The 16,798-nt window shown below is 44.3% G+C and overlaps 1 protein-coding gene across 6 annotated transcripts in view; it reads right to left on the reverse strand.

Moving 5' to 3' along the window:
• LOC119016487 (MAP7 domain-containing protein 1-like) overlaps window positions 1-16,798 on the reverse strand; it is a 41,962-nt gene that overhangs the window by 13,401 nt on the left and 11,763 nt on the right. For 2 of the 6 annotated variants that reach the window (XM_037092319.1, XM_037092321.1), the window contains exons 2-7: window positions 10,638-10,853; window positions 6,949-7,017; window positions 6,714-6,734; window positions 3,020-3,183; window positions 2,252-2,360; window positions 1,345-1,449 (exon numbers count right to left, since the gene is read on the reverse strand). In XM_037092319.1, coding sequence (XP_036948214.1) covers window positions 1,345-1,449; window positions 2,252-2,360; window positions 3,020-3,183; window positions 6,714-6,734; window positions 6,949-7,017; window positions 10,638-10,853 — 684 coding nt within the window. The remainder of the gene's footprint in view (window positions 1-1,344; window positions 1,450-2,251; window positions 2,361-3,019; window positions 3,184-6,713; window positions 6,735-6,948; window positions 7,018-10,637; window positions 10,854-16,798) is intronic. The other 4 variants (XM_037092323.1, XM_037092325.1, XM_037092320.1 and 1 more) reach the window with 3 other exon arrangements.

A 16,798-nucleotide genomic window follows, 5' to 3' on the forward strand; every position in this document is an offset into this window, starting at 1 on the left:
ACGACAAATGAGATAAGAATTCGCTAGCCTAGCGTGCTGTTAACTAAGTGTATGTTCAGTGGTTGTCTGGTGGTTTTCTTGGTGCCTGTACAGTGGATTTTGAACCGTAGTTTCCCCGGTAAACACACCAACTTCTTTGGTTTGGCGCAGCTGCAGTGTCTCTGGCCTTGTTAGGCAGAGCGGACAGGCTTTGTCATCAACAGAAGTAAATGAAGTAAGAATCTACTCACAAGAGGTTTATGAATGTTGGTTGGCAAAAGAAGCTATTTGAAGACGTCACTTTGGGCTGTGAGAGCAATGTGGTAAGCATTTTTTCCCAATTTATGACATTTTATAGACTAAACAAACAGATGAATTGATAATATAGCTAATCCTTAGTTGCAGCCATACATTGTGCGCACACTAGCATGCTAATGTTAGCACCACCCAGTGCAGCTAGCATGGTAGTAAGCTGTTGTTTTTTTCTAACTAAACACCATGTTATGTTAAAAAGTGAAACATTTCTTGTGCTAACCAGGTGTTGCTTTTGTATAACTAAGGGAAATTTTGTGATAAAACCAGCTAAAGTGATATGTGCGGTAATAAGGAGAAAATGTGTCAGTAAAACATTAAAAATATCTTGTTATTACATAAACAAATTATGTAAAGAAACCTTTAATGTTATAACAAGAAACTGAGTATCGACTGTCATGGTGGCAGCAATACATTAATGTAAATAACTAAGCAAACAAAAGAGGATTGATCTCTATCGAAATATTCTATCTAGACAAGATGGTATATAAAAAAAAAAAAAACACAACACAATGCAAGTGCTTTTAGTTGCTCTTACTTTCATTTGCAACAGTCACACTATTATATCCACCACCAACACCACCACCACACCAAACCACCGACAGCAGAGTGCAGGGGGACAACCAATAAAGAAGGTGTTTGTGACGAGATGTGAACTTATAAACCTATGAAACACCAAAAAATATATCACAAACTATGGCTCTGTGATGTCGATGTGAGAGGGAGGCTGATCAAAAATGCAAGGGAGACTCAAATCAATGACAACCACCAACTGAAAATCAAAAAAAAACAAAAAAACAAAAAAACCACGATGCATACGAGACCGAGAGCGTGATAAGAGGAGGGAGTAGGTGGTAAAATGACCAGTCACCAAGCACAGGCAGGCAGGCAGGCCACCAGAAACGACAGTTATAATAATAAAAGAAGAAAAAACCAAAAACCAGATTAGGAGAGGAGGAGGGAAGGGGAGGTGGAGGAGGGGGGGATGATGAGGAAGAGGAAGAGGAAGGGGAGGAGGAAGCCTGGTGGACACTGACGTCGGGTCGTCCTTACTTCTGTTGGGGGAGTTCCAGAGCGTGGCAGAGGACTTGGACAGCCTGTTGTTAATGACAGGGTCCACCTGTCTCGGCAAGTTGACCGTGGAGGCCGAGCATCTGCCTGCACCGGAGAGAACGCAACAGACAACAACTGTTCACAAGGCGGCCGGGGTGCGGGCGGCCCCGGCTGAGGGCCGATAAAGGCTGCCCTCGGCCTGGATCTGGATCTGGAGGAGACTCACCATTACTACTAGCTTCCCTTTAAACATTCAGGAGGAGATTAATCTGAGTTCAGGTTTTGCAGGAAAAAGGGGGGAGGATCTTTGAGGAGAGCGTGGGAAGGGTGTGGTATAGTTACACATCTCTTTATTTAAAACTTCCTTCCGCTGCGAAGAATATCACACAAGCGCTCTCTCTCTCGCTCTCACACACACTCGGGATCTTTCACGCCTGTCTTGACCTCAGCGTCACGGGTCCGACAGAAGCAGCCGTCACATGTTCGACACCACAAACGGGCCGGTCTGAAAAGTGGGGGGGAATTATCTCACAACTCTCTGAAACACCTCACACTTCTAACATAATGAAACATGTGCGTGACAGCTGCCTCGCTGCTTCGTCTCTTCTGCCTCTTTGATCGCTTTAAAATGGAGACAATTGATCGGACATTCGCTGAGGAATTACAATAGTTTAACATCTTTAATGACTCTCTCTGCCTCCGGTATCCACACCCTTCTGACAGAGAAACCCTTCACAGGCTATTTCCCTGAGTTGCATCAGTTGGTGAGTCACGGTCTGTGCAGCCTCGCTCAACTTGAAGCCTCTGAGTTTCTGTGAGGACGTGATATATGATATATATATATATATATATATTCATGTCATTGAGTTTTGTGGAGGTTTTTGGTTGTTTTGTTTTCGAGACTCACTTTCTCTGCGGGAGGTCTGGTTGAGTCCGCCCGCCCAGGACCACCTCTGCTGGCGGATCTCGGCCCACGTCTTCTTTGACGACCTCTTGATGGCTGATTCATATCTCTCCTGGAGAAACACACAGTCAACACACAAGTCAGTGTTTGCAAACAGTTTAATTGACAGTTTAATATAATTTCTTTTTAAAAAGAACCTTTCATTTAAAGTAAAAATCAACACAAGAAGCAAATCATTTCCTCGAGAATTATTCAAATTAATCTTCTGTTTGTGGAGGAAATAACTGTTTGGTAGAAGAGTTTAAACCATGAAATAGGCAAAAAATGGTGAGCACCAACGCTGTGATCAATAGCTGTTAACTCAATTACAGCCAAAAAAAAAAATCTGCACTTCAGACCACTGGAAAACTGGCAGCATGCCTGTGCTTGGCATCACGACTGACACTCAAGATGGGACGAAATCCTTTTACACAGGCAGTTTTCCAGTGGTCAAAAAACTGCACTTAGCTATCAGGCTTGTATAAACACTGGCACAGAGCAGATTTTTCCACCCTGACTTCAATTATCGCTAAATATTTTGGAGAGCAGGACACAGATCTTTGACCGGCAGTAAAAGAAATCTGTTTGCTATTGAGCGTTTGCCCGCAGCCATGATAACACCAATTACAGCCATATTAGCTCAGTGTCGATACTCAGAAAACAAGCTTTTAAAATTGTGTTGGTTTTGGTTTTGAGCTGCCGCATCTGGAGTTAAACTCTGCGTTTTCCAACCTTGTTCTTTTCGAGCTTCTGTCTCTGTTTCTCCTCCAGCAGAGCTCGACGTTTCTCGGCCTTCAGCCTCTGTTCCTCCAGCTTCCTCCTGCGGTCCTCCAGCTGGCTCTCCCTCAGGCGTCGGGCCTTCTCCTCCTTCTCCAGCCACTGGGCCTTCTTCGCCGCTGGGGGTCGTCGTCACAGAAAGAAAGGGGTTAAAATTCAATCAAAGAAGTGAGACGGAGAAAGAGTGAGTAATGAAAATGACAGCAGACAGTTAGAAAAAGCTGCCGAGGATCACATGTCTGTCTGAGAGCTTTTCTGTCAATTCTGTGTCCCAAAGGATGAATAAAGAGCTCAGCTACAGTTCACAAGTTGTTTTTTTCTGAGATCCCGCACCAAAATTGCATGAGTCATCCTCTGGGGATCATGAATATTAGTAACATATTTTTTCAGCTATACATTTTGTAGATGTGGCAATATTTCAATTGATAAGTTAAAACTTTGGTGCAAGAGGAGATTCGGGTTATCACTGAAATTGGACGATTCATCATCTGGGGACCATGAAAATTTGTACCAAATTTCATGACAATCCATCAATTTGTTGTCGAGAGATTTTAATCAAAACCACATTTAGCAGGAAGCGAAAATCAATGGGATTGCCGGTAATCATCTGGGAAACCTGAATATCTGTAGAAGAGTCAGAGAATCAATACAATTGTATGATTCATCACCTGGAGATCATGAATATTTGCACAGAATTTCATGGCATAGCTGTCAAGACATTTCAAAACGTCTTGTACATGACATGATATTATACTGATAGACTAAAACTGTATGACTCTGGGGATTTGGACAAAATTTGACTACAGTACATTTTGTAGATTTGCAGATATCTTACTTATGCAAGAGAAAAGTCAGGGAATCAATACAATTTTATGATTCATCCTCTGGGGATCATGAATATTTGGACCAAATTTTGCCTATACATTTAGTAGATTTGTAGATACTTAACTGGATAAGTATTAGTTTGCATGAAGGGATAATAGTCAGGGAATTACTAGAATTGTATGATTCATCCTCTGGGGAGCCTGAATGTTTGTACCAGTTTTTATGTCAACTTGTCCAGTGGTTGTAAATAAAGTGACAGACCAACATTAGTATAATTTTATCCATGACGCTTATGTTGCTAAAAGTAGCAAAAGCTATTAAAACCCACGTAATCTCATAATATAGCATTTAAAGACATGTATTATTTTACTCCAAACTTTACATCCAACACTGTGTAATCACTTAAACTCTTGATAAGCCTCCACCATCCACATCCAAACAGCACGGGTGGAGCAGATGGAAGACACTGTGTTCATGACACTTTAATCCTGATAACAGTAAATAAGCAGAAGTCTCCTGCTGAGTTTTACAGCAGCCTCCAGCAGATGCCAGTTTTTCTTTGCACATTCGCTGCTGTGGCTCATTTCTTGGAGGGAACAATTACACAGCAATCAATCCTCTTAAACTAAAACGTGTTCGTGCTGGACGGCAGCTGTGTCGCTCTCTCCTTCATGGTTTAGACTTACATGTTATCATCATTAAGCCTGTAGATTCAGATTCCTTTACTCTTACATCTCATTATTAAACAGGTGAAAATTCTTGGGTTTCAGCTCCTCGACATTGTAGCAACAACAGCCATAAAAGCAGTATAATGGTGAAAAATTAAAATGTTAAAATAATGCAGAATGAATGGTGACATTTTGGGTTACATGCTGCATCGAACCAAAGATGAGGCGTGTTCATATATCACCTCATCATCCGTGTGTTAGATGGCATGAAGAAAACGTTTTTAGTGGGTTTTATCTCAGCAGCGCTGTGAGGCCAAGACGTGTTTTGTATTTAGTTCGGTATTCTGCGGCTCATCTCTCGCTAATGAGCCCAAGAGGCGCATGAGCCTGAGCCTCGCTGACAATAAGAAAGCCTCCTTCATTCCTCCATAAATCCAATTCGTGAAAAAAAAATCCAATTATATCAGCATTCTGTGCAGCGGGATTGAAAAAGTATGTCGGTTTAATGCTCGTCAGCGTGCTTTTTCGCATTCTTACTCTCGCAGAGGTTTACCGTGTCACAAAATGTTCGGTGCACATCTGCTGTTACACAACAAAAATGATAATTTTCGGATATATTTATTTTGTAATTAACCTTTAAAGACCTGGACCCTCCTGGATTTATTACTGTTGATTCAGGAGAGACTCAATTTTACATTTGCCATTAGCAGGATAACAAAAAACAAACGTCAACATTTGGTTTTAGTTTTTGTTCTTTTTCTATTTAAGGATTAAGGATTTACTTGGATGTTTTAGACTTCCATCTGACCTTTCTTTAGCAAAATACAGCCATTTGTTATAAAATTACCCTCAGAGCTTTTCAGTGAAAACAGCTGTAGTTAATATGAAAATTGCAAGTCACAATATCATCCACCGCCCTGAAGGAAGAAGCTACTTTAGTTTCCTAATCAATGCTGCGATGAGTCAGTGCTGCAGAACTACGGAGCCCCTGAAGACACGTGTGATACCAGGAGTGCACTTGAATGCACCACGATCTCCCTGTTGGCGCACATTTCCTTCAGCGTACAAAGCGATGTAGATTTCAAAGTTTAGGACGTGCACCTGAATGCACCGTGACGTCCTTCTACGGAGATAAACGACACCAGGACAAATCGGAGACGCTCGGCAGGGTTTTTCATTAAATGACCTGTCAGCGTGGCGGAGAGCCTGAGGAGACTTCTCTCCGAACGGAAATTACGCCCACAATAGGTGCTTGTCTGAGTCTGTTTCTGACTCCGACATTTAAAATCTAAATCATGAAAGCTCTGACACCACTGAAAGGCTTTTTAAAGTTTGTACACGTTTTAGCCCAACAGATATTTTCAGGCGCTGCCTGCTACAGTAAACATCATATTTCGTGACCTACATGCCATTATGTGCATGCTGCTTTCAAACAAATTGCATGCTCCGCTTGAAAATGGCCCAAACATGGTACCATGTAATCACAGGCTGCAGGAAACTTATCTCAGAGCAACTGAAGCTGAATAAACCTCGACTATTATTGACAGAGGAAAACAGCAGAAGTCCCCTTTAACTGCGCTGCTGCGTGACCACATTACCGATGCTAATGAAAGTAGTAATTAAATCTAATCTGTCTGAGAGGCCTGGTCTCAGTTTGCACTAATGACGGCTCATTTTTCACGCCCGTGGGACGTCTCCGCAGGAAAACACCCGATGAACCGCCCTCTGATTGGCTGCTCGCGCTCCGGCCTACATGGACAGGGTAGAAACCCTCTCCGTGTTTGAACTCTAGATATCGTCTTTCATGTCTCTGGCATAGCACAATATTTTCATAAGAGAGGAGAGTTTCATTCTGGAGCCACAAAGTCAAACCATGATTATAGGTGTGGGACGTGCACGCTGGGTGGGAATGTAGACGAACATGAAGTCAAATTTAAACACAACATGAGCGGATCGTTGAGGGTTCAGGGGGTGCAGCGGTTTCCCCTCGAATGACGACAGAAAAAATAAATACAAAAGATAATCGACTGATGGAGGGAGGAAGAAAAAAGGCATGGCTGTTTCAGGAGGAAGGAAATAGAATTCCCATCACAAGTTTGATTATTCCCAAACGGTGTGGCGAGGGTTTTCTTTTTTTTTTTTAGTGAAGCCCTTACCTTGCAGCTGAGTTTGCTGTTCTGAAAGCCATGCGAGGAGAAAAAAAAACGATAAGAGACGACAACAACCGTCAGTCACGTCAGAGCAGAGTGACAGAGGAACGTTAATACTTACAGTAAGAGAAGAGAAGATGTTGCATGCATCAGAGTTGGTTACGACAAATTCATGCATCACCGGCAGGAACATCCAATTTGTTTAGAGGTTAGTTTGACAGCATTTGATTTCACTTCTTACCGATGTATCTGGCCCGTTCCTCTCTCCGCTCCTTGGCGAGTTTCTGTCGTTGCTCTGAGGTCATCGAATCTGTCGGGGAGAAGAAAATATAAAAGTTTATTTGATGATTCTTCCTTTTAAAACCTGCAATGACTGATGTTTTGGGCCTTGAAGTGAAAACACAAAACTGACAGATTATCTCCTTTGAAACTGACCAACTTCTTCACATCTAAGATCTCAAAGATGACTCTAATTTATCTCAGATTTCTCGCTCCCTCCCATCTCAGCGAGTCGGTCGAGGTGGTTTGAGCGTCCGATGAGGATGTGTTCTCTCTCTAGAGGTTTTTCTAGGAACGGCTCCAGCTGAGAGGAGACCCGAGGCAGACCCAGAACACGCTGGGGGGGGGGATTACATGTCCCATCTGTCCTGGGAATGTCTCGGGATCCCGTCTGAGCTCGCCTGCTGCTGCCGCTAAGACTCAGATAAGAGGAAAAGACGACACGTGTTGTGGTCGCAGCATTGAAAAATTTAAAAACTGTGTGCAGCATCTTGATAATAATGTCACGGTTTGAGGTGGAGTGGCAACTTCTGTGGATCATCCAGCACTGAAGGGCGGTCCTGGTCCTGGCTTTGAGTTTAGTTGTTTCAAACTAGGACAATCAGACCTCTGACATCGACTAGAACGCAGAATTAGTTTAGTATTTTGCTCTTCGATTCTCGGCAGCCTGTTTCGTTTGTTGCCTGCCTTCACGTATGAATCTCTCCAGGTACTCCTGCTTCCTCATGTTGTCCAAAGACGTCCAAGTTAGGTTACTTGGTCACTCTAAACTGGCCACAGGTGTGAGCTGTTTGCCCCCATGTTGACCGACGTCAGCTGTGATTGGCTCCAGCCCCCCGCGACCCTGATAAGGACGAGCAATTACAGAAAATGGAGGGTTATTAAAGGTTATTTTGGGAAATTCTGCTGCATAGAGAAACTCTAATTGCAGCGAGCTGATTTCAATTTAGGAAACTGAACAAATCATAATATAAATAGTTTTTGTATTTTGGCTGTAGTGAGCCTTTAATATGGTCCAGATGCCGGTATAAAACTTGTGGTAAAAACTTGTGTAAGCGTTGCAGCTGACTTTGTGTCTCTTTTTTATGGCGTTCTCTGTCCTGATTGGATGAAGTGGGCATATAGATATCTTTACTTTATGAGCAATAGGTGGGGGGGGGGGATACACTATGGGAATACAGAGCTACTTCACATTGATTTTAAAAGATAGTAACACTTAGAGCAGCTTTACTGTATATGAAACCTACAGACTCATCACAGATCTGCAGGTTCTGGTTCAAGGTCAAAGCCGCTCCGTCTCTCTCTCTCTCTCTCTCTCTCTCGTACACTGACGATGTTAAACTCTCGGGTTGCTCAGCTGTGACTTTCTTTTTTCGGCCCCTCTCATCTGCAGTGACAACGAGAATGAATCCTGCTGCACTCTCTGCAACACCAGGATCCGTGCGACTCTTTTACGCCTTCAGACCGGCCGGGAAAAAAGAAAAAAAAAAATTTAAAAAGCCATGACGGAGGAGTCGCTGCTGATCACCCGGACCCCTGGGCTGAGCGCCGTCTTCTCCGCGCTATGCAATATGCATGCTGCGCATTCTCGACCAATCGCAGAGGCCCCTGCGGCACTTCGGCACCGTCGCCATAGCAACCTGATTTTCCTCCCTCCCCACCTTTCAGAGAGTTTCTTACACGGCTGGAGACTTCAGTCTGGTTGATACGCAGACACCATGAAGGGAAGAGAAAGATCCACAGAGACATCACTTAATGCATCAGTCCCTCCTCCTCCTCCTCCTCCTCCTCCTCCTCCTCCTCCTCCTCCTCCACCTCCTCCTCCTCCTCCTCCTCCTCCTCCTCCTCCTCCTCCTCCTCCTCCACCTCCACCCTATACGACCTGCCTCCCCCAGAGCAAATGGCGATCTGGCTTCGCGCCACCACCATCTGTGTGGCGGGAGCGACTCGTTATATACACACCGAAGCTTCCGTCAGGACAGAAAGCTCGCCGGAACGCTTTTATGTTTTGACGCGTCGATTGCGTCTTTGAATCGAGGTCAGACATGAGACGCGAAGGATCAAAACAACGTCGTTAACGGCCTCCTTTCATACTTTTAACAACCTTTCTGAGTGTTTTTTTTTTTTACTGTTCAGGCGCCGGAGCCACTGAGTGATTAACGCAGGGCAGGTTTTGATCAGCTCAGCCAGCAGCGGCGGCGTGAGAAAATGCTGACTCCATATTTTTACACCTCATCAGCTAATAAACAGCTAATACTTTTTGGGGGAAAAGGACAGTAAATGAACCAGTTTGTTGCAGAAAAAAGGGGAAATTTGCAGCATTTTCTTTGATTTCCAATTTCAGCCGGTGGGGACAAGGCTTCACGTGTTTGGTGTTTATTTCCCACCATGGCAGTTGTGACCTTGCATTGTGTCTGGTTGATTTTCATTCAGTATCTCCTGACGGCATCGCTCGGCCTTAATTACCTCCTTATACCTGGAACCATCTGATCACAGCAGCTCTGTCGTCTGCCTGCTCATGAAACACTCGGTCGCTCTCATCTATCATTCTTTATTCATTATACGCCCAGAGAGTCGAGTATTGTTTCATAGATCAACAAAAACTGCAGCTGACAAATCTTAAGCATTGATCTATCCTTTTAGTTTTCTTCACTGAGTCTTTCATCGGCTTGTTCGGCTGCTTTGGTCTTCAAAACAAGAACAAGCAGCGCTGTGAGATTACTCTGTGATCATCTCAACACCCCTCGACATCGTTTATGTTGGAGTTTCAGAGGCTTCCATCAGAGCAAAGTTTAATCTCTCTAAATGTGACCTATATGATGCACTGCTCAGGGGGTAGAGCCAGTGTGTTGGTTCGATTCCCCCTGGTCTGCATGTCGAAGTGTCCTCGGGCAAGATGCTGAACCCCGAACTGCTCCTGATGTGCTGGTCGGCACCTTGCATGGCAGCCACCGCCATCAGTGTGTGAATGTCTGTATGAGTCGGACAAACGCGTCTGCTAAATGCCCTCAATGTAAATGTAAATATACAATCACAGTGTGGTTGGTTTTCCCAGTTTGGTGTGGACGACCCTGACTGGACTACACACAGAGCCCTGATCCCAAAACCATCCACCGGCTTTTGGATCAGCGGGAACAGTTTGTTAGCCGGGCCTTTATCACCCGGCATCGCTGTGATCTGATGCTCTGGCAGCCAAACAGGAACAAGCTGCTGCAGCCAGGTCCCAGAACCCGAGGAGAGTGGAGCCTGTTACGCTCTGGCTCTCGACCGCCAGACCAAAACCAGACTGTGGCAGGTTCAGGTTGTATCCACTTGATTGATTTTTGGAAGTCTGAGCAGCAACAAAAATGCTGGAAATGGAGGCTCAGAGGACTCGAGGATGTCAGATTGTAAAGCCCACTGAGAGAACGTGACTATGAATTTGGGCTTTATAAGTAAAACTGATTTGATTTGATTTGATTTGATCCAATGAGATATTTTGCAAATCAGATCACGGACACATTCAGAGGTGGTTTGACTGTGATTCAAATCAGATTTCTAAAACACTCTGGCCTCTTATATCGGACTGAGGAGCAGCTTTGTTTCGCCACACGACAACGTCCAAACCCAGAGCCGACGGATAACAAGCAATAAACTCGTCTCTAGCTGCACCTTTCTTGGGCTGAGGGCTGCTGCTGTTGCCCGGGGTGGATGGCCTGACGTCTGTCTTGGAGGAGGCATCTGTCTTGGTGGGGGTCTCCGTCTCGGGGCTGGAGTCTGTTTTAGGAGAGAGGTCTGTGAAGGCTGAGTCGTCTGAAGTCAGCGGGTCCTTCCCCGAACACTTGTCCCCATTCTGGATGGGCTGAGACGCCGTCTGCAGGGGCAGAGCTGGAAGACAGAAGATAAAATCAAACCGATTAGAGACAAGATAGAATTTACACCTGATGCACCTGATTATTCGCATGCCTCGTCGATTTTACGCTGTCACCGATGCTTTAAGTCTCAAATGTGACATCTTGCTGTCATGTCATCCAGCATCAGCGTTCAGCCTCCGCTAAACGCTCGTCAGTTTCCCTTCATACATCCTTTGCGACTTCATTAACACGACACTCGCGACTCATTAGAAAACAACCAACATCTCTTTAACACGCAATTCACACACATCAAGGCGAGCCGCAGCAAAAGGCGCGACGCTCCCTGAAGGTTTGTAAAAGCCTCCCGTCGACGGCGCCAAACACACCAGCAGCAGGAGCGCAGCCAGAGCGACAGATCCAGAGTGTGAACGTACGACGGAGGAGCTGAGACACGCATTTTCCTGAAGGGGGAGAGGAAAACATTGGAGATCTTAAAAGACGAATGCTTACATAGTGATTATCATGGGGAGAATTACTGATAATTGGCTTAATTGCTCCCATAGAGCCACTTCAACTGATGTATGAATCCCTCGACTTCACAGTGAGGCTCGAAGTACTCACGGATCCTCGAGCTGAGAAATAATCAAAGTTATGTAAAATGTTTCTGTAAAAAAAGTGGTTGGGAAATTAATATCAGCACGCTGCGGGAAGTTGTTAGGCTGCGAGACAAGTTGACCAGACAATTCAAATAATTGCTTGAGTTTAGTTTTGAAAGACAAGATGTGAGAAAAACCAAAGTTTACACCTGGTACTAACACGTGACCTGTACCTGGATGCTCTGATAGTGACATCTCTGGGTTTGGTGCTCTGATTATTTCACTATTTTTGATCCACAATCTGCTTTTCAGGCAAATCATAAAGATCGTCTCATTATTTAGACACAGTCATGTTTCAGTCAGTTTGTGTGGGAGAGGGTTAGGGGACAAGTGTCCTTTTTCGTTTTAGAGGGCAGATTTCTTCCTTAACAACGTGATCGTGCTGCGCAGACGTCATTTACACTTGGCTGAGAAGATCCAGAAGTCTAAATCACTGTAGCCTACACTTCCCATAATGCAACCTGATTTGTGGTTATTTCAGGTTTCTGTCAGTTACGACCTGCAAACAGCACAAAAACCTGCAAGTTGTGATAAAATCTGAAAGCGGTGACTTCTAGTTGAACAACTGGATGTCTCACACGTCTTTCCTCAACCAGTTAAAACACGATTACAACATCAACGTGTCACGACACAAAAATGTGTGTAATCATTTCAGACTACGAGCTGACACATGGAGCTTCCAGGACATCGTAATGAAAGCAGTTTTGTACATTACTGTAAATCAAGATATCGCACTTCCTGCTGTAAAGCTAATGTGTAAACACAACAAGAGCAGCTTTACAGCTCTGAGTGCTCCGAACTGGGACTTCTGGAGGAAAGTGCACAGGCCGAAGAAATAAATACAAGCTTCATGCTGAAGAATTATACATGGTGGAACCAAGTAGAGCAGCTTCTGTCCTCTATAATGTGCAAATAAGAGCCTGTCATCTTTCTGGAGCCCGACTTAGAAAACCAGATCCAGATCCTCCCTGTTCAGAAGACATTATACAACAGTTTTCATCGGCTGTGTCAAACTCCCCATGACTCGAAAATCGACTTATATATGGTCGAGAAATGTTTGAATCTACAGATTAATTAATAATGAAGATATCAGTAGTTGCCGCTTTACATTGAAGCTGATGTGTGACATAATGAAGCCTCAGTAAGTCGAACAACAGCATCCACACAGATCCGGTCACGAGGCCTGACTTCCTGACCTCTGACCCTCGCGGATCGTGACAGCGAGGCAGCAGAAAACTGCCACACATCCTGTTTAATCCTGCGCCGACTTTGTCTTCACGCCCTGCTGATACCGAGTTCAGCTCCTCGGCTGCTGCTCGTCCCGGTCTCTCCCCTCCCTTTATCCTCCCCCGGCTGGTTGTCACACCGAAGAAGTCGGTGACAAACTGAGCAGAGCTGCAGTGACGCGTGGAGGAGGAGGAAGAGGAGGAGAGGGAAAAGAAGAGGAAGAAGAAGGGGACAATTTGTTCACTTCTTCAAGGACGTGTGGAGAGTGAGGAGGGGAGATTAATGGGGGGGAAAAGAAGAGCTGGAGGACAAAAGTGGTGCAGCAGAGGGGAGAAAAGGGAGCGTAGGATTTAAAAAGACAAAAAAAAGGAGGCGAGATAAAGACAGTAAGAGCCGGAGAACTAATGAGACAGGAGCTCAGAGAAGGTGAGAGGCAGCAGGCTCCGGGCCAGCTCTGCTCTCCAGTCAGCCAACAGCGGGCAGATGGAGCGTGACGCTCTCCTCGGGACCGTCCAAAACGCTCACCGAACCACATAAATCACAGATTAACACTGGGCTCCTCTCCAAACCGTCCCTGCTGTACTCTAACAAAGAGCTTAATGCACAGGTCGCACTATAGAATACTAATGGAGGATCAACAGGACGTGATCCGGAGCCCCGCGAGTGTTTTGATACTATGAGAGAGAGAGAAAAAAAAAAAACAAAAGACGGAGGCTCGTGTTCTAACAGGACGACACTGCTTTCTACCTGACTGCTGAAAAAAAGGATTAGGATTTGGGCAAAAAGAGGATTGAGGTGCTCCTCCTTCCTTGAGGAGATTACTCGTTCAGCGAGCGCGGCTGACTTTTAGAATTTGACCAGTTTTTCATGAACCGTACGTGGCCGGTGGAGACACCGAGGCCTCCAAATTAGGAACGATTCGGATCGCCTGAATCTCCAGTATTCAAAATATTTAACAGGAAAAAAAGAAAAAAAAGGAGCTGGAAGAAAAACAAGTCAGATGCGTTCAAAAAAGGCACATTAACATTCTTCTTCGAGCATATTTCAAGCCATGTTTTTACTGCCACTGTCACCACGCTTACATAAGAAAATATATTCACAATTTAAAAAAACAGGATGTGATGAAGACGCTCGGCTGCACTTGAACACAACGCAAAGACTCCAGCTGAAAGCCGACAAGCTCGTAGCTCGAGGATTGTGGGATATGCAAACTGTTAGCTGGAAGCTGGAAATGTTGCTGGTGAAGGTAAACAAATAAAGCTTATTGGGCCATAACTTTGTTGCTGATTATTACCGGTATCTAACAGGTGAGTAACTGTGATAAACTGCACAGAAGAGACTACAGAACAAAGGCAGACGACGAGATCCCTCACATGAATCTCAAGTTTGTCTCTAACTAGTTATTACCTCGAGCACGGCGCTGGGTGTGTCTGCTGTGTGTTTTCTTGCATCTAAACGTCGGGTGCTGTAAGACAGCAGCGATGATAGGTGTCGTGCTGAGGCTGGACCACAGAGTAAACTTCTGACAGAGAGAAATTCTTCTTCTTACAAATCAAAAGAAATGAAACTTGAGACTTAAAAGATTAAATGCACTCAGCGGCTTCACTGAAAGTATTACTGGATGACTTTATAACTCATTTTTCTGCATGTGCGACTGTTAAACTGCGATATGTAAATATATGAGCATTTGTAATTGACATTTGTGGCCACAAGTTCAGTAAAAGCTGCATAATTTGACTTTAAGTGAAACAAGGGTTAGTGTCTGATAAGGCTTCGTTAATAACAGCTACCATTAAAAAGCCTTTCAATTTTCTAACAAATATTATTATCACATTTATTAGTCGAGATTAGAGGTTTTCAAACTGGGAGGTACCCCAGGGGTATGTGACGGGGCTTATCAACACACACGGCTGATAGAAGCAATTAAAAAACCGACTGCCACTTTGTGCCACGAGTCCTAAGATTCTTCTCACAACTGCAGAACTTGCCCTGAAATTATCATATTTTTAAGTTTTCTTCAGTATCAAGATAATTCAGCGATGGCTGTCTGAACATTCGTGGGTGCTTTGCAAACAGGACCTGCTAATAGCTAATTCGGCAGACTTTTAATGGTGCCAGTCTGCCAAAATATAACAAAATACAGGCTGATCATTTGCGGCATGTACAAGCATAAAGCACAGTGATTCTATGCCAACATTAGACCTCTTGTTTCTATCCCCCAAAGCATTATGGGGGATATAAACAAAATCATTGTCCACTGCGATAAGCATCCGCAAATCTGCTTGGAAATCAGAGAAAAAAGAGGCATCTCGCAACTGCAGAACTTGCCTAAGAAATACCATGTTTTTAAGTTTTCTTCCATATGAGGGTAATCCAGTGATGATTGTTCGTACATTCATGGGTGTATTGCAAACAGGAACTGCTAATAGCTAATTCGGCTTACATTTAATCATGCCAAAATATGATGAAATATAAAGTAACAAACCCAGAGATGTACGTTTTTACGTCATTTAAAGACACTGACTGTCATTATAGGTGAAAGTCAGCTACAAAATCACAATAAGGGATAATACATTTTGTTATATGCAGCCTTAATATCAACAAGCATGTTTATCAGGGGTGTCCCTGCAACAACAAAGCGAGTCCACACAGGCGTGCAGAGAGTCAACACGTCAGTAAGTCAACAAGTGTGTCTTATCGCGCTCGATCAGCCGTTCGTGTGACAGGCTCCGTTTAACACAGAAACACAAATTCAGCATGATGTTCGCCCCCCTTCCTCGTCCCTCCGCTGCCATCTCAGGTTTCTGTGCCACTGTGACAGACTCCGGGGTTTATAAATAGCGTTAAGCACCATACTGAGAATGTCGGCCATAAAAGGGGCTGGCTTCTGTCGAGGCACCTTGGGACGGCACAGTCGCCACAAACTGCAGCATGTGGTGCACCAGATTTACTGGACAGGCAAGAGGAACGGGGGGGAGGTAGACACTTAACTTTGCCTGCTCGTGGGCCACATTGGCTGATAAAACCCGAATCCATCTGGCATGAAAACTGTGTTAACCAATAATAGAATAAAACAGAGACGGACGTCCAATCAGAGTTGGTAACCTGCCAGACTGGGAGCCAAATTTAGCCACATTAAACCTCGACCACAGCTGAAAATCACCAGAGATGGTCAGGAAAAGTATCTGTTAACCCTGAGATACTCTCACAATGTTTTTCCCTCAGACAGCTGTGGGGGGTTTACGGATGCTTATACTTTCAGTTTGAGTACACTGCATTTCCCAGAATGAGAGGCTCCTGGGAGCATGTGTGGAAGCATGTGGGTTGGGGATGAACTCACAGAAAAAACAGCGGTGTGAACAATGTGGAAACAGCTGTGAAAGCAAAATATATCAAAGTACAAAGTGAAATATGTAAGACACACCACGCACTTCTACGACACAGGATTTCTTTATATGGACGCTGTTTGAATGATCTAATGGTCGAGTGCGTTGAGGGCGTGTCCGTCTTGCTTCTGCTCGGTAGGCGCACGGCACAAAGCAGTTGTATTTACACTCTTCATTAGTCGAGGGTGTGTTCTGGGTGTAACGTGAATTAAACCAAAATCAGTCTGTCATCCATCATTCCCTTTAAGAGCCAAGCACTCCAGGACCTCGTTGGTCTATGGCATCTATGGCGCCGTCACTTTCTGCTGACTCAAGATCGCTAATGACCTGTTCACAAAACACGACGCTGGGCGTGAAAAATGACAACTGCTTCGATCTGAAACTGGACACTTGCCCCGTGCACTAACACCAGTATTGTTTTAAGTATGAAGGTGTAGAACATGTCTGCATCATCAGTATCCAAGTTGTCGGGAACCTTTTGTAAATTATTCAGTCGACCTTACAGTGTATCAACGAGGGTAAGCTGAACATTATAACCTATAATATTATACAATACAATATTAACTTCATCAGTAATCAAATGGCATCAAACTCTTCCTCATCCACTGGTGGTAATATACATGTATATTCTGGAAGTCCTTTGCTGTAACAGAACAGTACATTTCATACTTCTACCTCAGAATATGTTTATTTATTAAACTCTGTCTCTC

The sequence above is a fragment of the Acanthopagrus latus genome, chromosome 3 (assembly GCF_904848185.1).
Source record: "Acanthopagrus latus isolate v.2019 chromosome 3, fAcaLat1.1, whole genome shotgun sequence".
Taxonomy (NCBI): domain Eukaryota; kingdom Metazoa; phylum Chordata; class Actinopteri; order Spariformes; family Sparidae; genus Acanthopagrus; species Acanthopagrus latus.